This window comes from Thamnophis elegans, chromosome 15, assembly GCF_009769535.1.
Source record: "Thamnophis elegans isolate rThaEle1 chromosome 15, rThaEle1.pri, whole genome shotgun sequence".
Taxonomy (NCBI): domain Eukaryota; kingdom Metazoa; phylum Chordata; class Lepidosauria; order Squamata; family Colubridae; genus Thamnophis; species Thamnophis elegans.
In genome coordinates this window covers 44,402,484-44,425,787 of record NC_045555.1, presented here as the reverse complement: position 1 = coordinate 44,425,787, position 23,304 = coordinate 44,402,484, and the positions used below count along the sequence as shown (strand labels likewise).

Below are 23,304 nucleotides of genomic sequence, written 5' to 3'. Positions count from 1 at the left end.
AGATCGACCAGTAACATCAAATCAGACATTTTAGATCACTGGGCCATCTTGATTTCTCTCTAGATTTATCTAGATTTATCTATCTTCCAACAACGTATAGAATTTGTATCTCGCAATCCTTGGAGCTGGAAGTATAACTTAACCTTTGAGAAATGCTTTTCAATTTTTGTTAGAGAACAAAAAAAAAAATATGGCCGGCTTTAATATTTTTTTTTCTTTTGTTCTCCTTGTTTCAGATACTGAATAATCCTTGTAACAGGTAGTACTCCCTGTACATTTCTGCCTCCAGCTGGCAGTCGCCTTCTTAAAATAACTTTACCTCAGTTTAAAAAGCGGTAACTCCTCATCAAACTATGCCTGCGGCAAACAAACGTTCAAGTACCCCCCCTCCCGATGGCGGTTGGGGATGGATGATTGTGATCGGCTGCTTCCTTGTTACGATCTGCACTCGAGCTGTGACCAGGTAAACCTTGTGGCCATGATCCTTTGCTCTATTTTTTACTAATCTTGTCCTTCGCTTCAAAGTTGCGGGTGATGTTGTTGAATGTTGTTGATTTTATTTATATGCCGCCCTTTTCCCCCGAAGGGGACTCAGGGTGGCTCACAACTCAACCAGGGAAGGGGGATACAAACAGAAAATTAAAACAACACAGAAACAATACATAATTTAAAATACACAACAGTCATACCAATTCGAGACGGGGGCAATAGTTCTTAGCCCCAGGCCTGTCTGAACAGCCAGGTTTTAAGGGCTTTGCGGAAGGCCTGGAGGGTGGTGAGGGTTCGAATCTCCACGGGGAGCTCGTTCCAGAGGGTCGGAGCAGCCACAGAGAAGGCCCTCCTCCGGGTAGTCGCCAGTCGACACTGGCCGGCGGATGGAATTCGGAGGAGGCCTAATCTGTGGGATCTAATCGGTCTAGTGGAGGTAATTGATGATTTCTAACGACCGGGATGAAAACAAAGAGAAGTGGACAGCTTGTGGGCTCTTTATTTGTAGGAATATCTTTTACATTTCTGCTGTTTCTCTGCTCTCCTTGTAGTTTCACTGAAACTTTATCATGCACATGTAAGTTCCTTACTTAAGTTTTGAATGGCAGTTACTGCGGCCTTCAGCCAGGGTTCACAAGAACGATCAATTATCGACTTCACATTCTCCAGCTCTGCTTGGAAATTGTTCATTTGAACTTTCATTGTATTCATATAATTTCATGAAAGGAGGATCCAATGTTGAAATTCAGAGCGGGAATATTTTGAGTATTATGCCAGTATCTTTATGAACCTTAATTGTCTCATAATTTACTATAAGATTACCTTACAACCATAATTTTTTTTACCATAAGACCAGTGTGGTCCAGTGGCTAAGACACCAGGTTAGTAACCAGACCCTGTGTGCTAGTTCTGCCTTAGAAATCTGGGTGATATCTAGTTGACTTTGGGCTAATCACTCTCTCTCAGCCTAATTCACTTCCCAGGGCTGTTGTTGTGGGGAAAATAGCAATAGCAGTTAGACTTATATACCGCTTCATAGGGCTTTCAGTCCTCTCTAAGCGGTTTACAGAGTCGGCATATTGCCCCCAACAATCCGGGTCCTCATTTTACCCACCTCGGAAGGATGGAAGGCTGAGTCAACTCTGAGCCGGTGAGATTTGAACCGCCGAACTAGCAGTCAGCTGAAGTGGCTGCAGTACTGCACCCTAACCACTGCGCCACCTCGGCTCCTAATAAAATAGGAGGAGGAAAGAGTATTATGTAGATTTTCTGCCTTGAGATATTTATAACAATAAATGAAATAAAAATAGGGTTACACATTGATTGCAGTTTATCTACCATTTGGATGGGATTGATTAAACTTGAGGATTCTGAGCCACAGATCGAATTAAGACGGACCATACTGGAGGCATTTCATGTTGGTTTCCAAGAATCTCAGGAATAGGAACAGTTTCCTCTTGAGGCCTGACATCAAGAGTAATTCTTCTATGGTGAAAGATCTGGCTATTTCCTCCTCAGCTTTTTTTAAAAAAATAAATTTTATTTTAAACACATAAACACATCAACAAAAACAAACACATGACTTAAAACAACATAGGAACAAGAAGTTCCATCGTATATCAAACCGTATCGGTATGTTTGCAGTTAGTGTTTTCCCTTCTATACATTTCTATCTTGCATTCATGGTCTCCTTATTCGTTATCCATTTTTATGTACAATTCTATATTTATTTATACTTAGCTATTTATAACCAAATATTGTTTACCTATATTGTGCTTTATATTCTTACTGTCATTTATTCTCTTACATACAATTATAGGTATGCATTCACATAGTTATTCTTTTTCTTTGCCATTCTTATACTATTGTTATTCCATTTAAAAGGTTATAAGGTATAGTTTGGAATGCTTTGTTCACCATCCCTAGCACCTGTTGTAACACCATCTTATTTTCTCTTTCTTTTCTTTTCTCCCTCCCTTCCTTCTTCCTTCCTTCCTCCTCTCCTTCCCCTTCTTTCCCTCCTCAGTTTTTTTTTTAGCCCTCATTTTATGAAGCATAATTAACATTTCTCTCCAAAAGTATACAGGGCACTTATTGAAGCAAAAACAAATCAGAACAGTAAAAGAGGCTCTAAACAGTAAAAGAGGAACTAAATTCACTCCAAGTAAAATACATTAAGGTGGGAGAGGAGAGGATCGAACAAAGAGCAACTTAGATCTGCATGCTATCAAACCTCGAATATTTATTCTGTTTAACTTCCTTATCTTGTCCCTGGCATGAAAAATCTGGATATTGTCTATCCTTGGCTATTAAATAGATACTCCTTGCCTTGCCATGGCCATGATTTTGACATAGGGTAAGTGAAGACTGTCAAGGATAAGTTAAGATATGCTTCTCATCCTCCTTCATGGCAAGGACAGGTGGACATGTTGATAATCTTATCTACCCTATTCTCTCTGTCCTTGGCCAAGATGAACAGACATTATCAGCCCTTCCAAGTAGACCAGAGTAGGAATCCAATGCCCTTTAGATCAGTATTATTTTTGCTCTAAATTATAATAATGGAATCTGAATGGGCTTCCTTCATCTCTCCCTTTATCTTTGTGTGAATTAGGGAAGATAGTTCTATGGTCTCATTACTTCTTGCCCTTGGCTTAGATCTTTTTATCTGACTATTGCCTTGATGGTGGCTCTTCCTCCTGTTCTTCAAAGCCATTTTGTCTTTCCTTCTACTGAAATGACGGGTGTTATTTCTTTTTTTTTTTAATTGAAAATTTTTAAAAAAGATTTTACAAATATTTACCTCCCTCCCCACCTGAGCCCATCTCCCCCCACCCAAGCTCCACCCCCCGACTTCCCAGAGCAAATACAGGGTATAAATCTTTAACAATCATGTTCTAAAATAAACTAAAAATAACTTGGCTTCATCTTTCATTTCTGCTTTAACTCCTCTTTTGTTAAGCTAACTATAAACAAATTAAATCATTCCCTTTTCAATCATAAGCTATCTGGAATTTTTTAGTCCCGTATTTATTTTGAATATAGTCAATCCATCTTCTCCACTCCAGTTTATATTTCTCATCTGAATGATCCTTAAAATATGCTGATATTTTAGCCATCTCTGCTAAGTTTGTTGCTTTTAATGTCCATTCATGAATAGTAGGCAAATCTTCCTTCTTCCAGTATTGTGCCACCAACAGTCTTGCTGCCGTTGTTAGGTTCAAAATCAAATTAGTCTCTATAACAGTACAATCAGTTGTTATACCTAACAAGAGGGGTAAACTTTATCCTCTTTTTAAAAATATTTTGCATAACCCACCATATTTTTACCCAAAACACTTTAACCTTTTTGCAAGTCCACCATATATGGTAATATGTAGCATCAGTACAATCACATCTCCAGCATTTAGGTTGTAAATTCGAGTGTTATTTCTTATTGGCAATGAATCTATATAAACAAGAAATCCCAAAGAGGAGAACCTGGGTGAGGGAATAGACTTGGTAGCTTGAAGATGGAAGATCACCCTCAGGGTTTTCTGAGTAGCAGAGAGTGTAAGGTTCTTTGTCCCTCTTCTTTGCACTCTTGATATAGAGACTATATTTTATTGCTTCTTAAATATATATTTTGTGAGCTGTATTCTATTATTTTTCCTTGTTTCTCATACTGCCTTAGAATAAAGTTTAATTACCCATACTATTCACTGGTGGGTTTCAAAAATTGTTCGAACCTACTCTGTGGGTGTGGCCTCCTTTGTGGGAGTGGCTTGCTGCCCATGTGACCGGATGGGAGTGGCTTGCCGCCCATGTGGTCGGATATGAAGATGCCGACGACACTTCTCAGAACCACCTTAAATGACCTCACACACAGCACTGGCATGCATAAGAATATGATTTAAACTTGTTTTTTAAAAGGCATCTTTGGTTTGCGTTAAAACAACTTCAACACACGCAATGTTCTGATTGCACCACAAACGCAGTAGTCATCCTCACCTTTCACAGAGGCACCGAGTTTTATAAATAGGAGCATGATAGTGTAGAATAATCATATCCAAGGACCAGTGGTGGGTTTCAAAAAATGTTTGGAACCTCTTCTGTAGGTGTGGCCTGCTTTCTGGGTCCACTGGTGGAACCTCTTCTAACCGGTTCGGTAGATTTGACGAACTGGTTCTACCGAATAGGTGCGAACTGGTAGGAACCCACCTCTGATACTATTGTACTTATTCCTTCCAAATGCAAAAATACCTATAGCTGAAACACTACACAGTGCTCAGAATCAGGCAGTTATGATTATGACTGATTCCTTTGCTGTTCAGTTACCAAGTATTTTTCCTGTACCGGTAACAATATTTTTTTTCATTTCTGGTGAGTGTTCCACTTATAGCAATAGCAGTAGACTTATATACCGCTTCATAGGCCTTTCAGGCCTCTCTAAGCAGTTTACAGAGAGTCAGCATATTGCCCCCAACAATCTGGGTCCTCATTTTACCCACCTCGGAAGGATGGAAGGCTGAGTCAACCCTGAGCCGGTGAGATTTGAACCGCTGACCTGCTGATCTAGCAGTAGCCTGCAGTGCTGCATTTAACCACTGCGCCACCTTGGCTCATACAATAACTACTGGCTCACAAAGTTATTGGCTCACAATAACTACTATGGCTATAATTATTTTCTCATGATTACTGGGTAATGTTGTGAGGGTAAAAGTCATCTGTCAAGATCCTGACTAACAAACTCAGGGCAAATCAGAACTTTTGAGGCTGAGGTCTTTCTCTAAGAACTTCTTTGTTGGGTACATCATATCGGCACCCTCAAATGGAAAACCACTCTAAATGTTTCCTGCTGTTTCAGTGTAATTAAAATAGGAAATAACTCCCTCCCCAAAAGTCACAGGTCACGCTGGCCAATTAGGTTAATTGGCAGGCTTTCTCTTCCCCGTCTCTTCTCCACCAACTGTAGAGATGGTTCCCACGAGAAAGTTCTGTGTTTTGTCTAGTATTTCATCCTCCCACTTCCCCTCTCCCTGTGGCAACTGAGGAATAGAAAAATGGCTTCTGCCAGGTTCGATTCAAAGTTGACATTATACAACTTACCATTCCAGTGTAGATTCCCCCATATTGGAAACACAACAATGAAGTCTAAACAGCAATGATTGCTGTTTTTTTAAAAATATATTCCCTAATCCATAACACACTTAACTTTTAATTTGTCAAGTGGTAGGATTGGCACTTCCTGAATATAGAAGATGAATTAAGGGAAGGGAAGGGAAGAAGAAAGAGGTAAGGAGAGGTGAGTGGAAGGGAGAGAAAGAGAAGGAGAGGAGGGAGGAAGGGAGAGAAAGAGAAGGAGAGAGGGTAGGAAGGAGAAGAACGAGGGTAGGAGTAGGGGAGAAGTAAGGGAAGAAAGAAGGGGAAGGAGAGGAGGAAGGAAGGAAGTGGAGAAGGAAGGGAGGGAGAAAAGAAAAGAAAGAGAAAACAAGGTGGTGTCATAGGAGGTACGAAGGATGGTAAACAAAGCATTCCAAACTATACCTTATAACCTCTTAAATGGAATAATAATAATATAAGAATGGCAAAGAAAAAGAATAACTATGTGAATGTATATCTATAATTGTATGTAACAGAATAAATGACAGTAAAAATATAAAGCATAATATAGGTAAATAATATTTGGTCATAAGTAGCTAAGTATAAATAAATAAGGAGTTGTACATAAAAATGGATAACGAACGAGGAGATTATGAAGGCAAGATAGAAATGTATAGAAGGGAAAATACTAACTGCAAAGAAACCGATACGGAACTGCGGTATGATATACGATGGAACTTATTGTTCCTATGTTGTTTTTAAGTTATGTGTTTGTTTCTGTTGATGAGCTTATGTGTATGAAATAAAATTTTCAATTAAAAAAAGAAGAAGATGAATTCTTTTGCCATTTGTGTTCCTCACGTTGCCTCAGTCAAAATTTGACTTTATCTGTTCTGTTCTTATCACAGCTCTTGAGTCGTACCACTTAGTTCCATTTATTTATTTTGTATAACATTGAAACAAGGCTCAACCGCTGTCTTCCCTACTACTGATAGAAATCTCCCAGCATTGCAAAGTCTCCTCATTATAGACCCGTGATGGTGAACCTATGGCCCGCATGCCACTTTGGCCTGTTCCTCTTCTAGGTTTCTGGCGCGTATGCGTACGTATGCTGGCCTTTGTACCTGCAGCAGTGCTGGAAACCAGAAGAAATCGTCTTCCATTTTCCGGCGGGAGCATGTGTGCCGGTCAGCTGATTGACATGTGTACATGCATGCTTACATACTGGAAACCAGAAGTCCATTTTCCAGTGAATGTAATCTTCCTGGGCAGCTCTTCTTCCTGGTCGTGGTTCAGACGAATGTGCATGAAGTGCTCCCTTTTTGGCACTATATGAGCCGAGGTGGCGCAGTGGTTAAATGCAGCACTGCAGGCTTCTTCAGCTGACTGCAGTTCTGCAGTTCGGCTGTTCAAATCTCACCGGCTCAGGGTTGACTCAGCCTTCCATCCTTCCGAGGTGGGTGAAATGAGAACCCGGATTGTTGTTGGGGGCAATATGCTGATTCTGTAAACCGCTTAGAGAGGGTTGAAAGCCCTATGAAGCGGTATATAAGTTTTTTTTTTAATGTATATTCTTTAATTTGGAATATTCTTTTTTTTAATTATTATTTTTTTATTTATTTAAAAAAATTTTTTTTCAAAACAAACACAACACATAAAATCTTCCTTTTTTACATACTGTAGAAAGTGTATCAGTTGGTTTCAAAAGACTTTTGTGCATCTCTTCCACAGTCATCAAGCATAATTCATATTAACTGAAGTATTTTAACTCAGATATTTATACATATTACCATCATTATACCTCCATTTAACTACAATTGTTTAATTGTTATCCCTCCTTCCTTCCCTCCTTCCTTCCTTCTTTCCTTCCCTGCTTTCTTTTCTCCTTCTCTCCTTCGTTTCCCCCTTCCTTTCCTCCTTCCTTCCCCCCTTCTCTCCTACATTCCCTCCTTCCTTCCCTCCTTTCTTCTCTCCTTCTCTCCTTCCTTCCCTCCTTCCTTCCCTCCTTTCTTCTCTCCTTCCTTCCCTCCTTCCTTCCCTCCTTGCTTCCCTCCCTCCTTCCCTCCCTCCTTCCTACCCCCTTTTCTTCTCTTTCTTCTCTCCTTCCTTCCTTCCTTCCTTCCTTCCTCCTCTCCTTTCCCTTCTCTCCTTCCCCTTCCTCCCCTTTACCCTTCCCCTCTTCTTCCCATTCCTCCCCTCTTTCCTACTCTTACATTCCCTGCGGTATATAAGTCTAACTGCTATTGCTATTGCTATACTCGGTGCTGAAAAGGTTCGCCATCACTTTTATAAGCACTTCCTCGATTTACAACCGTAGTTAAGCCTGGCAATTTCAATGGTGAAGTGGGTCATCATTTGACTGACCTGATTTCACAACATTTTATGTGGTGGTCATTAAGAAAATCTGGTCATAAAACAAACATGGCAGTGGCAAAGGGAATCCATTGTTCCAACTACTGGCTATTTTTTTTTTTTTTTTTGGCCAAAAACCAGAAGTAAACCTTGTTCTTAAATTTACATACACTTGTTCAATCTGTGTGAAAATCATTGCATTTAGGGAAACGTTTGTTGCTAATGTTATCTTAGAATGATGGTTGATCTTGAGGCTGGATTTGCAGGTATTGTATGCTGCAAGATTTGTATGCTGAAGAGACCATCTCCATATCTTTAAACATGCATATCTTTTTAGAGATTTTGGCTTAGTTCTAGAATTAGTAGATCTTCGGTCAATTTCTATCTAAACTTTCACTCTGGTGGTATCACATCCAGTGATAAGTTTTCTTTCCCCCCCCCCCCCCTTTCCTCAGATGTATCTCAATATTTTTTGTGGAATTCCAGACTTACTTTGCACAAGATTATGCCCGGACAGCTTGGATCCATTCCATTGTAGACTGTGCTACTATGTTATGTGGTAAGTATTTATGTACTGTACAGTATTATCTAGCATATGATGCAATCTTCCATCCAGTAATGCTTCTATTTCTGCTCTTTTGTATTATGTACTAGCCAATAACCTGGCGTTGCCCGGATATTTATTTATAGGTGGAAAATGTCCAGAAGAAACATAATTTCTAATGTGGGATTTTCCCCCTTACCAGAGGGAGTCCCCTTGTGGAGTATACTGTGAAGCCGTTACCATGGCAACTCCACTGCGCTGTACAGTAGAAGCCATTTTACGGCAGTACAGTAGAAGCCATTTTAAGGCACAACAGGCTGTATCTTAACAGAACATACACTCCGAGGGGTTTTAGAGGTGTCTTACCCCACAGTATTTGCTTCCTGAGAATAAGTGTACCAAGTTTGGTTGAAATTGGTCGAGGCATTTCAGAGTTATACTGGAACACACAGACACACAGACACATATATGGCGCAGTGGTTAAATGCAGCACTGCAGGCTACTTCAGCTGACTGCAGTTCAGCAGTTCGGCTGTTCAAATCTCACCAGGCTCAAGGTTGACTCAGCCTTCCATCCTTCCGAGGTGGGTAAAATGAGGACCCGGATTGTTGTTGGGGGCGATATGCTGACTCTGTAAACCGCTTAGAGAGGGCTGAAAGCCCTATGAAGCAGTATATAAGTCTAACTATTGCTATTGCTATGTGAAACGAAAGCCTTGCCAGTATTCTCCAATCACCTTGAAATTAAACTCCTGAAAGATGCTCTTTTAAAATTTTATTTAACGTTAAACATAAGAATTACTTTTCTCCGCCCATCTGAACTTTATGCAAAAGAGATCTTTCTCCTTTGGAGGAACAAAAAGAAAAAATGTTTATACAAATTCCAACAGAGGGTAAAGGGGAGAGTTAAAGTAAATGAAGCTTTGGCACGGCTTTAAACGAAATAATCTTTTTCTGGTATGAAAGAGGTGCTGTAGTTAGAATGCAGCAATGCAGTCTACTTCTGCCTTGTTGTCTGCCTGCAATTCGGCAGTTCGATTCCGACCGGTTTAAAGTTGACTCAGCCTTCCATCTTTCCAGGATCAGTAAAATGGCGGCCCAGATTGTTGGGGGCCACTATGCTGACACTGCAAACCGCTTAGAGAGAGCTGTAAAGCACTGTAAAGCGATATATAAGTCTTAAGTCCTATTGTTATTTCTTTTCCTTTCAAGCTCCTCTTGGGAGTTTCATCAGCAATCATGTCTCTAGCCAAGTGGGAATCATGCTTGGAGGACTTCTTGCATCGGCTGGATTTATCCTGAGTTCCTTTGCCACCACCTTGGAGCATCTCTACCTTTCCTTGGGCATTCTTACAGGTATTATTTTTGGCATGGATACGATTGTTTATGCGCACATTCCTGGGAGCTGTTCTATTATCTGCAGTATACAATGCACGGGAGTGTAATCCTGTGCATGAAGTTAGGATACAATCAAACTGCTGTTTTTCACCTGGGTATATAGGAAGGCTTAACATTTAATGGTTAATTGACTATATTTACTTGTGGCAGACTGTACTGTCCGGAGTCTCGTTCCCAATGAATTGAGTCCTTGCTTTTAAAAACAGAACAAAATCTAAAGCATCCCATTGTTCTCTCCTAGTTCAAAATGAGACATAGAAATGTTTATGCTAAAATTGCTGACTTATTAAAGCCTGCAATGTAGCTGTAGTGATGTGAGCTTACTGCTTAGACCTCCTGCTATTTAATAACAATTTTTGCAGAAATGTTGCACTGAAATGCTGCCAAGAACCTATTTATACAAGGAACAAAAATCTTGTGTTGTGATGGATGTTTGATGTATTGGGCCAACACTTCTCCATCAACCTTGGTTGGAAGCATTGTCTGTAAATGCATCTGTGTTTTTTTTTATAAATTTTTATTTCTCATGTATACATTCACAATTATATGATCTCATAACTGTTATTAATAATATGTATTTGTAACAATTTTTCTCCCCTGCAATTGACAATATAATTGAGATTGCTTTCTTACCATCCCATACACCGATATTTTTTTACAACAATCCTTCTTCTTCCTTCCTTCCCTCCTTCCTTCCCTCCTTTCTTCTTGCCTTCTCTCCTTCCTTCCCGCCTTCCCCCTTCCCTCCCTCCTTTCTTCTCTCCTTCCCTCCTTCCCTCCTTCCTTCCCTCCTTCCTTCCCTCCTTCCTTCCCCCTTTCTTCTCTCCTTCCTTCCCTCCTTCCTTCCCTCCCTTCTTCTCTCCTTCTCTCCTTCCTTCCCTCCTTCCTTCCCTCCTTTCTTCTCTCCTTCTCTCCTTCCTTCTGTCCTTCCTTCCCTCCTTCCTTCCCTCCCTCCTTCCTTCCCTCCTTCACTTCCTCCTTCCTTTCCCTCCTTTCTTCTCTCCTTCTCTCCTTCCTTCCATCCTTCCTTCCCCCTTTCTTCTCTCCTTCCTTCCTTCCTCCTCTCCTTTCCCTTCTCTCCTTCCCCTTCCTCTCCTCTGCTCTTCCCCTCTTCTTCCCTTTCCTCCCCTCTCTCCTACTCTTGCATTCCCTCCAATTCTTTCTCTGCTTTTCCCTCTCTCCTAGTTTTTATTTAATTTATTGACGACATTATAAAATTATCCATAGAGCAGCGGTCTCTAACCTTTGTTAGAGGAAGGGGAGGGTAAACCGGTCTGTGTGAGCAGCAGGCTGAGGTGCACGCACATGTGTACGAAGCTCAATTTGTGTAACTTGAGCTGTGCACTCGAATGCTTGCACCAGCTTGCCACATGTGCAGCCCAGTTGTGTATAGCAATAGCAATAGCAGTTAGACTTATATACCGCTTCATAGGGCTTTCAGCCCTCTCTAAGCGGTTTACAGAGTCAGCATATCGCCCCCACAGTCTGGGTCCTCATTTCACCCACCTCGGAAGGATGGAAGGCTGAGTCAACCTTGAGCCGGTGAGATTAGAACCGCTGAACTGCAGATAACAGTCAGCTGAAGTGGCCTGCAGTACTGCACCCTAACCACTGCGCCACCTATAGGCCAGTGATGGCTAACCTTTTTGGTGCCGAATGTACAAAGCACGTCCCTGTGTGCGTGAATGCACGCACGTGTGCCCCAGTTCCCAAAATGCAATGTGAGCACCCTGCCCCCACTCATGCGTGTGTGTTCCCTGTGCATGCACCCTTGTGCATGTGCCCCCCCTCCACTTTTGGCTTCCAGGTGGATGCAGGAGGCTTTTCAGGTCCAAAATGGGGAGTGGGAGGGGGGTCACGATCGCCATAGTTTCTCCCCAGCGCTCCCAGGCTTTGTCCTCCCTTCCTGCCATGGAGAGGCACCTGCGGAGGGTGGAACCTGTGGAGATCGGGGTAGGCACAGGGGGCAGGAATGCAAGAGAAAGGTAGGGTGCGCTGGGGGGGAAACTGTGGAGATCGGGGAAGGACCCGCCCCCATGCATGCGCATCAGAGACCCAAAGACCAGCTTGCTGGTGGGAGGAGTGTGCATGCGCGATGGAGCTGGGCTGGGGCAACGGCTGGCATACCCGCAGAGAGGGCTCTCTGTGCCACCTGTGGCACATGGGCCATAGATTCGCCATCACGGGTATAGGCCGTGGCCCAGTAGTGGGCCACAACCCGGGGGTCGGGGGCCCCCTGCTATAGAGGATTTCTTAATGGGATTTATTATGAGAAATGAAATATCTATGGAATCCAAAGCTTTAGAGATATTAATGATTGGCATCTGATATAAAAAGATTAATAGAAGATAGATGGAATAGTAGCTTTCAACTGTGTTATATATAAGTTGGACTTTTAGCCTTAGGTACAGTAAACCAAAATAAAGCATGCTGCCTTTATACTGGCTCTTAAGATTTAAAGTCAGCAAAAAATGCTAGCTCACTCTTCTATTTCAACTCAGTTGTCATAAAGATGTTTTAAAAGGCAGATTAACCCAAAACCGGAAGGATAAGTTTTGAAAAACAAGCATACAGTGTTTCATCGTGACAAATGCGCGCCCGACAAAAGCACGCCGATAAAACCGCGACGTCGACAGCGCGCCCACAAAGGCGCGCCGACAAAAGAGCACCGACAGAAGCGCGATTAGGATTAAGGTAAGGGTTAGGGTAAGGGTTAAGGTTAGGGTTAGGGTTAGGTTTAGGGTTCTTACGTTGTTTTCGTGTTGTTTGTTGATGGCGTGAGTCTGTCAGAGCTCTTTTGTTGGCGCGCCTATGTGGGTGCGATTTCGACATCACGGTTTTCTCGCCGCGGTTTTGTCGGCGCGCTTTTGTCGTCCGCGCATTTGTCGGTGGACCGTGTTTTCACTACTCATTCCCTCTAGATTGCTGCAGTTAATTGATCTTCTGCCTGTTTTGTACGTCTGTCTCGTTCTCTTTCCAGGATTGGGGTTTGCTCTTTCATATTCTCCAGCCGTAGCAATGGTGGGGAACTATTTTCACAAGAGGAAAGCCCTGGCCTATGGAATTGCCATGTCAGGCTGCGGCATCGGGACCTTCGTCCTGGCTCCTGTGGTCCAGCTTCTGATTGAGCATTTTTCCTGGCGCGGCGCCTTGCTCATCCTGGGCGGTTTCGTTTTGAACCTCTGCGTCTGTGGCGCCTTAATGAGGCCAATTGCCGTCAAAGAGGACCAGAAGAACATGCTGGAATTCTCGGAGCGTGAGCTGGAAGCGCCGAAGCCGGACTTCAAGCAGTGGTCTTTCTGTTCGCCTATGGTCAAGCTATGGTCTCACAAGCGGGTGTGCCGCTGCTCGCAGCAGGAGTACAACTTCGCACTGACCCCAGAGTTTGTGGTGCTTGCGGTGTCCATCTTGTTCATGGCTTACGGCTGTAGCCCACTCTTTGTTTACCTGGTGCCTTACTCATTAAGTGTCGGAGTCAGCCACCAACAGGCGGCTTTTCTCATGTCTGTCCTTGGAGTCATTGACATCGTCGGCAACATTACTTTCGGATGGCTCACGGATCAGAGGTAAGGTTTATTGGTTTTTGTGTCGGCTTTGTATGCCGCCCACTCCCGAAGGACTCCGGGCGGCATACAAAAGTGGATAAGTGGATGGCTGTACGGGAGAAGGAGATAGTCCAGGGCAATAGGCACTTGGATGCTCTCCTTGCGTGCCAGGAGCTGTTTGCAGAAGACTTTTCTTTGTGACGCAGCCTTTGCACTACTGTCAGCGCATTGCGGACCCAATAGAGTCAACTGCTCTCTCCTTCTAATGTAAATGTTTCCCACCTTCTCTTGAGATAACCCTAAGGGCAGGGGTGTCAAACTCTATTTCATTGAGGGTTGCATCAAGGTTGTGTTTGACCTCGGGGTGGTGGTGGTTATTGGGGGGGACATGACCAGGGGGGGACGTGGTGTCTTGATGTCACTCATGTAGGGGCGTCTGTGGTGGCCCGAGTGCTCTGCCAGTGAAAACGGGCTCCCGAGCTCCGTTTTCAGCTGCGACGGCCTCCTGTCCGTGACCCGACAAATGCACGCCCGACAACAGCGTGCCAACAAAACTGTGGCGATAAAACCACGACGTCGACAGCGTGCCCACAAAGGCGCGCCGACAAAAGAGCGCCGACACAAGCGTGATTAGGGTTAAGGTTAGGGTAAGGGTTAGGGTTACAGTTACGTTTAGGGTTATGTTTAGAGCGCGCTTCTGTTGGCGCGCTGTTGTCGGTGCGCTTCTGCGCTCATTCATCAGCGCGATTTCGAACTCACGGTTTTCTCATCGCGGTTTCGGCGGGCGCGCTTTTGTCGAGCGGGCATTTGTCGGTGAACTCTCCTGTCGCCCTTTGTGTTTCCTCCGAGCTCCATTTTCACTGGCAGAGGATAGCAGGAGGCCATCGCAGCTGAAAACAGAGCCTGGGAGGGTCACACACAGCCTTCCCAAGCTCCATTTTCACTGGCAGAGGCACTGCAAGCCGGTCTTTTGCTGTTTCTACGGCGGCCTCACAAGCGAGATCTAAGCACCCCACATGCTGGATCCAGCCTCCAGGCCTTGAGTTTAACACCCCTGCCTGTTGGATGATCCATGAAGCATCTCTGCACAGTGACCTGTCACTCAGGCAAACTTGAAAATTGATTAACACCTCATCCCAGTCACCCAGCTACCCTCAGCCACCGCTTTAAGGAGCATGATTTGTGATGGTCCCCCTCCCAACCTGACGCAGTTAATTCCTTTTTTGTTTTTCCTTGCTCCCATATTATTATTTTTATTTGAAGGCTCAAACCTTCCTTTGGATGGGTGTGTGCATATAGTCCACAGCCAGGGCTGAAATGTGGAATGAGAGAAGCCGCTTCCCTGCCGCTTTTCCACAAATCAAATGTTCCCTTGGTCAACGTAGGAATCACAGTTTCTTGAAGTAATGATCCACTTAAGGCTCTGCACTTGGTTTCAAGGTTCAAGGTTCATTTTATTTATATGCCGCCCTATTCCCGGCGGGACTCAGGGCGCTGCACAAACCCAAGGGAGGGGAAGGGAAACACAAGAACTACAACAAAAAGTACAGGGAATTTAAAACAACCAACAGCCACACAATTCGAGAGGGGAAGGGAACTCATCGACCCCAGGCGTGCTGACACAGCCAGGTTTTAACGGCTTTTCGGAAGGCCTGGAGAGAGGTGAGGGTCCGAATCTCTGCGGGGAGCTCGTTCCAAAGGGCCGGAGCCGCCACAGAGAAGGCCCTCCTCCGGGTAGTAGCCAGATGACATTGGCCAGTAGACGGAACCCGGAGGAGGCCTAATCTGTGTGATCTAATGGGTCTTTGGGAGGTAATTGGCAGCAGGCGGTCTTCCAAACAGTAGCCATAAGTCAATCAACAATTGGAGCAGAATGCGTTCGGTCGTAAGAAGGATTTAGATTTATTAACATTTGTATGCCGCCCACTCCCTTGGGACTCTGGGCGGCTCACAGACAAGACAAAAGAAACATATATAAAAAATTTAAGTATTAAAATTTCACACCATGCATACTGTTAGAGTGGGGCTGGATACTGATCAACAGCCCCAGGCCTGCCGGAACAGCCAGGTCTTAGTGGCTTTACGGAAGGCCGGAAGAGTAGTAAGGGTCCGGATCTCTACGGGGAGATCGTTCCATAGGGCCGGAGCACCTACAGAGAAGGCCCTCCCCTGGGGAGCCGCCAAACGGCATTGACCGGCTGACGGTACCCGGAGGAGGCCCAACCTGTGGGATCTTGTTGGTCGTTGGGAGGTATGTGGCAGGAGGCGGTCTCTCAGAATAAAAAAAAATCTGTGTAGGCCAAACATAGGGTTGGGGGGAGATAGAACCACAAGACCATCAAGGACATCCCACCCCCTTGAAGAAAGGGGATCTCATCACAACTAACTCTCTCCTTTCTTTTCTTGACTCTTCCCTCACAGGTGTTTGAAGAAGTACCGTTACATTTGCTACCTCTTTGCAGTGGCAATGGACGGCCTCTGTTGCCTCTTCCTTCCGGTTCTCCAAAGCTTTCCGCTCCTGCTGCCTTTCTCTTTCACCTTTGGCTATTTCGACGGAGCCTACATCACTCTACTTCCTGTGGTGACAGCAGATGTGGTGGGGAGCGCTTCCTTATCCTCCGCCCTCGGAATGATTTACTTCCTTCATGCCGTCCCTTACCTGGTCAGCCCACCTGTTGCAGGTCAGTAAGGAGGGGTGAATCAGAATAATATGCAGATCTGTTTATATACACACCTGTCGAATATGGTTTCATTCGGTTCTGTCAACCGTTATCTCTCCTGGATTAAAACCGTCGGTTTATCTCCATCAGTGCATGTTCAATCACCACTAAAGGTAAAGGTTCCCCTTGTGCATATGTGCTAGTCGTTCCTGACTCTAGGGGGCGGTGCTCATCTCCGTTTCAAAGCTGAAGAGCCAGTGCTATCGGTGGTCATGTGGCTGTCATGACTAAATGCCGAAGACGCATGAAACGCTGTTACCTTCCCTTATAAGTTACCTTATTTTTCTACTTGCATTTTTACGTGCTTTTCAACTGCTAGGTTGACAGAAGCTGGGACAAATAATGGGAGCTCACCCCGTTATGTGGTGCTAGGGATTCGAACTGCTGAACTGCCGACCTTTCTGATCATCTGCATGCTGCCCTCTGAGCACTATTTTTACTGGCAGAGAGTAGAAGGAGGCCGTTGTGGCTGAAAATGGAGCCTGGAGGGCCACACACAGCCCTCCCGAGCTCCATTTTCGCTGGCAGAGACGCTGTGGGCCAATCCTTTGCTGTTTCTAGTGTGGCCCTGCAGCCAGGTCGCTGTTACCTTCTCACCAAGGTGGTCCTTATTTTTCTTGCATTTTTACGTACTTTCCAACTGCTAGGTTGGCAGAAGCTAGGACAAATAACAGGAACTCACTCTGTTACGCGGCACTAGGGACTTGAACTGCCAATGTTTGTGATTAACAAGCGTGGCACGACAAAACCGCGCTCGTCAAAATAACGGTGATAAAACCACGTCGCTAAAGCCGCGACGTCATCACCGCCGCAACAACAGCGCGGCGACAGAAGGGCGCTTCAAAACAGCGCGGCGGCAGAAAGCCGATTTAAATTAAGGTAAGGGTTAGGATTAGGTTTAGGGGTTTGCTTTAGGGTTAGGTTTAGGGTTAGAGTTAGGTTTAGAGTTAGGTTTAGGGTTAGGTTTAGGGTTAGGTTTAGGTTTAGGGTTAGGGTTAGGTTTAGGGTTAGGTTTAGGGTTAGGTTTAGGGTTAGGTTTAGGGTTAGGTTTAGGGTTAGGGTTAGGGTTAGGGTTAGGGTTAGGGTTAGGGTTAGGATTAGGGTTAGGTTTAGGGTTAGGGTTAGGTTTAGGGTTAGGTTTAGGGTTAGGGTTAGGGTTAGGGTTAGGTTAGGGTTAGGGTTAGGGTTAGGGTTAGGTTTAGGTTTAGGGTTAGGTTTAGGGTTAGGTTTAGGGTTAGGGTTAGGGTTAGGTTTAGGGTTAGGTTTAGGGTTAGGTTTAGGGTGCTGAGTGCTTCGGAAGGCGCGGATTTGCCCTCCGTGATTATGTCATCGCGGTAGTGTCGCGTTTTTCCTTAGCTTTAGGGTTAGGTTTAGGGTTAGAGTTAGGTTTAGAGTTAGGTTAGGGTTAGGTTTAGGGTTAGGGTTAGATTTAGGGTTAGAGTTAGGTTTAGGGTTAGGTTTAGGGTGCTGAGTGCTTCGGAAGGCGCGGATTTGCCCTCCGCGATTATGTCATCGCGGTAGAGTCGCGTTTTTCCTTAGCGCTTCGAACGGCGCGGATTTGCCCTCCGCACTTATGTCGGCGCGGATAAGGGCTTCACGGTTTTGTGGTGGAACCATTAACAAGTTCAGTGTCTTAGCCACTGAGCCACCGCACGACCGCATCCCTTTCAATCACCACTAGAGCTGTCTAAATCCACTTTAGCCATTTCATCTGCAAACCATCACCTTCAAGGGCAAGCTTTCTCTTCCCAATAAACTCCTGGGTCTTTCCTAATCCTACATCTGCTTATCCGCCATCCTCCTGTGAGCACCCAGCTGAATGAGAATTATACCTATACCATTTTGGACAAATGGCTGCCCAATCTCTCCTGAAAAACCTCCAGTGTTGGAGCACCCACAACTTCTCAAGACAAGATATTCCACTTGTTAGTTGTTATTGCTCTCAGGAACTTTCTCCTTAGTTCTAGGCTGGTTCTCTCCTTGATTAGTTTCCTGGTCACAGCCGACAAATGGTGTCCTAATGTCAGCTGCGGATCCAGGAGGACACCCAAGTTGCGGGCCCTCTCTGAGGGGTGTAGACTTTCACCCCCCCAGGCTAATAAATGGAGAATCTGGATTATCTGCATGCGCGGAAGCTTCCGGGCAGGTGGGCGGAGCCACCGCCGCTACTACAGGTTCGGCCTATTGGGGTCGAACCAATAGCAACCCACCTCTGGTCTAGTACCTCACAATATACTGTCCACGAGGAAGAATGTCCTCCAGATCTCTTCCTTATCTCACTTTTTCATTCCTCTTCTCCCAAGATTGCTGATCTCCAGCAAAAAGATTACTTCATTGAACAAGCAATGCGTCTTTTTAAGGAGAAAAAAGCTTGTCTACCTCAATATCCCCATCTACAATCTTCATGTGCGGGGTTTTTTTGGGGGTGGTGGTGCGCCAAGGGAGGCTCATTCAATTCCATTGTACACATGTTGTGCATTGACAATAAAGGTTTGATTTGATTTGGTTTTTGGGGACTAAGAAGGAAAAATTATTCCCATTTTTCAACGATGTAAAGTCTACTTGAAAGGATGCACCACAATTCCATTTTTTTATTTTCACCAACATACTGAGAGAGATTTGGAAGGCATTCTGTTTTTTTGTTTTTTTTATTTTTTATTTCTCATACATTCACAATTATATGATCTCATAACTGTTATTAATAATATGTATTTGTAACAATTTTTCTCCCCTACAGTTGACAATATACTTGAAATTGCTTTCTTACCATCCCATAAACCCATCTTATCTTACAACAATCCTACTTCTTCTTCCTTCCTTCCCTCCTTTCTTCTCTCCTTCTCTCCTTCCTTCCCTCCTTCCTTCCCTCCCTCCTTCCCCCTTCCCTCCCTCCTTTCTTCTCTCCTTCCCTCCTTGGAAGGCATTCTGAAGGACCTTTGTGGATGTCATGAATCTCTGAAGCTGCCTACACTTATAGGAATATATGATGGGGATCTTTAAAATAACACACAGCTGACTGTATGGAATAAATGTTATAAACGTTTATAAACGTTCATTTATAAATGAACACACATGAAATAACAGATCCCCAAACAGATAGATGCTCAGTTCTTTGGGCAAAAGCCCTACATGGCCTAGGATCTGGATATCTCCGTGACCGCCTCCTGCCACATACCTCCCAGCGCCCAATAAGATCTCACAGGGCGGGCCTTCTCCGGGTGCCGTCGACTACATAATGTCGTCTGCCGGCTTCTCGGGGGGAGAGCCTTCTCTGTAGCTGCCCCGGCCCTATGGAACGATCTACCCCCAGAGATCCGGACCCTCCCCACTCTCTCGGCCTTCCGAAAGTCTATTAAGACCTGGCTATTCCGGCAGGCCTGGGGCTGTTGATCTTTGATTGAGTTCCAGCCCCACTAAGATTGAGTGCATGTTGTGTCCTTTTTAATTCGCTTTGTCTTGTATTTTAAATTCTTTTAATATTTTTTAAATTGTTTTTATGTAAGCCTCCCGGAGTCCTTCGGGATTGGGCGGCATACAAAAATCCATTAAACCTTAAACCTTAACCTTAAAATCAAATCAAAAGTGTGATTTGTTCATAAACTCAACACGAGAGGGCAGTGTGTTCTCATATCTTCTCCAGCCACCTGGAAAATAGGGAAATTGAGTAATATGCACGCTTCTTGCTGATTTTGCAAGCCACTTAGAGAGGGCTGTAAAGTGCTGTAAGTCTAAGTCAGTGTTTCTCAACCTTGGCGACTTTTAAGTCCTATAGACTTCAACTCCCAGAATCCCCCAGCCTGGGGAATTCTGGGAGTTGAAGTCCACAGGACTTAAAGTCGCCAAGGTTGAGAAACACTGCTCTAAGTGCTATTATTATTATTATTTGTACACCATGGTTTCTAGTGTAAACCATAAGCATATTTCCATTGTATATAAACCCAGCTAACCAGGGGTGGGATTCGACCGGTTCGGTCTGGTTTGGGTGAACCGGTAGATCTGACGATCAGCTGGGAGTGAACCGATTTCCTCTGATGATCAGCTGGGAGCAAACCGGTTTGCTCCCACCCTCCCGCCCCTACACTTTACTGACCTATATCTTCTCAGCAGTAGAGCGGATTGCCACGCTTCAGCTGTGTTACTCCCCAGCAGTAATATGGAAGGTAAGTTCTTAAAACTCTCCATATGGCACATTTTACCATATTTGGTGGTCTTGTACTGAGGCCACGAAATACTGGAGAAGGATTCAAAAATGGCTAAAAGTGGTTACCGGGGCAAGCATAGAAATGGAAACCCGAGAATTTTTTTACTAAGCATAAAACCAGAAAACATGAGTAAATCTATATGGCATTTGAGCCTACATATAATTGTGGCTGCAAGAATAACTTATGCACTATTTTGGAAATCTACTACCATACCGTCGGAAGATGCCATAATTAAAAAGATCTATGAATGTGCAGAAATGGACAGAATGACGGGTTGGCTGAGGGACAAAGGAGAAACAGAACATTACCTTAGCTGGAACCTATGGTATATGTGGGCCGTGACCCGTCAAAACCGCGTTCCACAAAAGCGCGGTCGACGAAATCGCGTATGTGACGTCATCACAGCGCGACGGAAAAGATCGAAAAATTGAAATAAAAATTAAATTACAGCAAGCCGATTCACATAAAGGTAAGGGTTAGGTTTAGGGTTAGGGTTAGGTTAAGGGTTAGGGTTAGGTTTAGAGCGTTAGCGTTACGTTTAGCGCTAGGTTAAGGGTTAGCGTTAGGTTTTTCGTTAGGTTAAGGGTTAGGTTTAGGGTTAGGTTTAGGGTTAGGTTTAGGGTTAGGTTAAGGGTTAGGTTTAGGGTTAGGTTTAGGGTTAGGTTAAGGGTTAGGTTTAGGGTTAGGTTTAGGGTTAGGTTTAGGGTTAGGTTAAGGGTTAGGTTTAGGGTTAGGTTTAGGGTTAGGTTTTGGGGGGTTAGGGTAAGGTTTTCGCTTTATTTTTACATTTTTCGATCTTTTTCGTCGCGCTGTGATGACGTCACATACGCGCTTTCGTCGACCGCGCTTTTGTCTACCGCAGTTTTGTGGTGGAACCTATGTGGGCAACAAGGAGAACAGCAGGGACTTAAAACGGAGAAAGTTAAATAGCAGCTGTTAACAATGGGAACTAAAAGTGAACGTGGGTATTGTAATAGATCCCTGAACTTTGTAAAGAGAAGATGCTGGTTAGAGACTAAACAATGAGGAAGGGGAAAAAAAAGTTGGGCTGTGAATGACTGTCACCGCGGGGGTGGTGGTGTATGTTTAAAATTGTATTTATATTTGTATGTTTCATTCTTTAAAAAAATGTATAACCAATAAAGATTATTTAAAAAAAAAAACTCTGCATGTGCGCAAAGCGCTTGATCACCAAGCCGGTTGTTAAACTGGCAGAATCCCATCATTGTAGCTGATTGCCAATGAGCCCTGATTGTAATTGTAATTGTAATTGTAAGTTTATTTATAGGCCGCCCTTTTCCCTGAGGGGACTCAGGGCGGCTTACAACTTATGTGGGAGGGGATACATACAATGACGTATAGAACATACATAATTAAAACATAGAGCAACATTCATTCATCATTCGGGTGGGGACGGATTATAATCTTTAACCCCAGGCCTGACGGGATAGCCAGGTCTTGAGGGCTGTGCGGAAGGTCTGGAGGGTGGTGAGGGTACGAATCTCCACGGGGAGATCGTTCCAAAGGGTCGGAGCTACTACTGAAAAGGCTCTCCTCCGCGTGGTCGCCAGTCGACACTGACTGGCGGATGGAACTCGGAGGAGGCCTAATCTGTGTGATCTGATAGGTCGCGAGGAGGTAATTGGCAGGAGGCGGTCTCTCAAGTACCCAGATCCACTACCATGAAGGGCTTTATGGGTGATGCACTAAAGTAGGTGAACTAATCCAAATATATGAATCTTTTGTGTTGCCTACAGGTTGGCTTGTGGATACAACCGGCAACTACACTGCCTCTTTCCTGCTTTGTGGGTTTTCCATGGTACTCAGTTCCACACTGTTGTGCTGCGCACGGCTGGCTAAGATCACACCCACCTCCCCGGGACCAGGGAGCAGAGATACTCCGGTGAAACAAGAAAGTTGGACGAATGGAACCATAGTTTATCTGGTAACTGGAGAACTGGATCAAAGAGGCGAAGAACTCTTGGTTGGGGAGCCAAACAGCCACAGCAAAAGATGACAGGCGTGCCAACGCCCCCACCTTTTTGCCTAAAACAGATATTGCAAAGTCTGCTACACAGTTGATTTTTTTTCTCTCTCTCCAGTAGAGGGAGAGAGGAATCACAGAATTTTCAATCAGAAATGTTCTATCTTCCTAGCAAATAATAAACAAAGGCTTCCGTGATCATGATGATGTTGTTAAATGCGATGGGATCCCAGTACTGTAGCGTGCAGGCAAATGAACTCAATGTTAGAAACAACTTGTAATCCAGGGGAAAGGAGAGAAAGACACTCAATGTTAGAAACAACTTGTAATCAAGGGGAAAGGAAAGAAAGACATTGAAACAGGACGCAGAAATGGTTCAAATGATGTGGCGCAGTAAACTCTCTAATGCCGTTTTTTTAGATCTCTCAAAATCTGTCGAAATGCCTCAGCATTGTTTGCGATGAAGATCCATGTTTGACAATGTGGCTTGCCTCCTTTTTGTTGAAACACCCCCCCCCCCCACAACCCAAGCCTTTTACCTAGATTTGGATACGCAGATTAAACAAGGACGAATGGAAGGCTGAAGCATCTCGGAGGTTTCTTTTGCAAAGCATTTGAAAATAATTTTTACTAGTGCGATAACATTAGAATGGAAGATCATTCAAGAAATTGGTTAGCCCACGGGCGAATTTATGAATCTTGAGCAGCCCTGGGAATTCTGCTGCAATGATGTATTTCTGTCCATAATTCGATTTCCTGTCTTGAAGCCACAGAGTTGACTGTCTTTTTTTATGTGGTTCATAGAGGCATGGATGCTGGCTTGTGCAATAATGTCCAAAACACAGCTACCATATTACGGCTCTTGCTGGGGAAACATAAGTTGATAATAAATTTGCACCGGTTTTATTGGCAAGAAATGTCTGTAATACTCACATGTATTTTATATGGTGATTGGGATTGACTTTTATCTGAATGTGGTTGTTTTAATT

At 44.2% G+C, this 23,304-nt stretch overlaps 1 protein-coding gene across 1 annotated transcript; it reads left to right on the top strand.

The window, feature by feature from the left end:
- The first annotated feature begins 255 nt into the window (after positions 1 to 255).
- On the top strand, positions 256 to 23,286 carry SLC16A12 (solute carrier family 16 member 12). The gene is made up of 6 exons (XM_032232148.1): positions 256 to 463; positions 8,379 to 8,482; positions 9,679 to 9,822; positions 12,845 to 13,430; positions 15,831 to 16,090; positions 22,089 to 23,286. The coding sequence occupies exons 1-6, from the start codon at positions 354 to 356 to the stop codon at positions 22,346 to 22,348; spliced, it is 1,464 nt and encodes a 487-aa protein (XP_032088039.1). The 5' UTR covers positions 256 to 353; the 3' UTR covers positions 22,349 to 23,286.
- The last annotated feature ends 18 nt before the right edge of the window (positions 23,287 to 23,304 follow it).

Excerpts from the sequence above, each read along its gene's own strand:
- SLC16A12 (XM_032232148.1), top strand. The coding sequence starts at position 354 with ATGCCTGCGGCAAACAAACGTTCAAGTACCCCCCCTCCCGATGGCGGT. Across the intron at positions 9,823-12,844 it reads TTCCTTGGGCATTCTTACAG|GATTGGGGTTTGCTCTTTCA; the intron begins GTATTATTTTTG and ends TTCTCTTTCCAG. Across the intron at positions 13,431-15,830 it reads GGATGGCTCACGGATCAGAG|GTGTTTGAAGAAGTACCGTT; the intron begins GTAAGGTTTATT and ends CTTCCCTCACAG.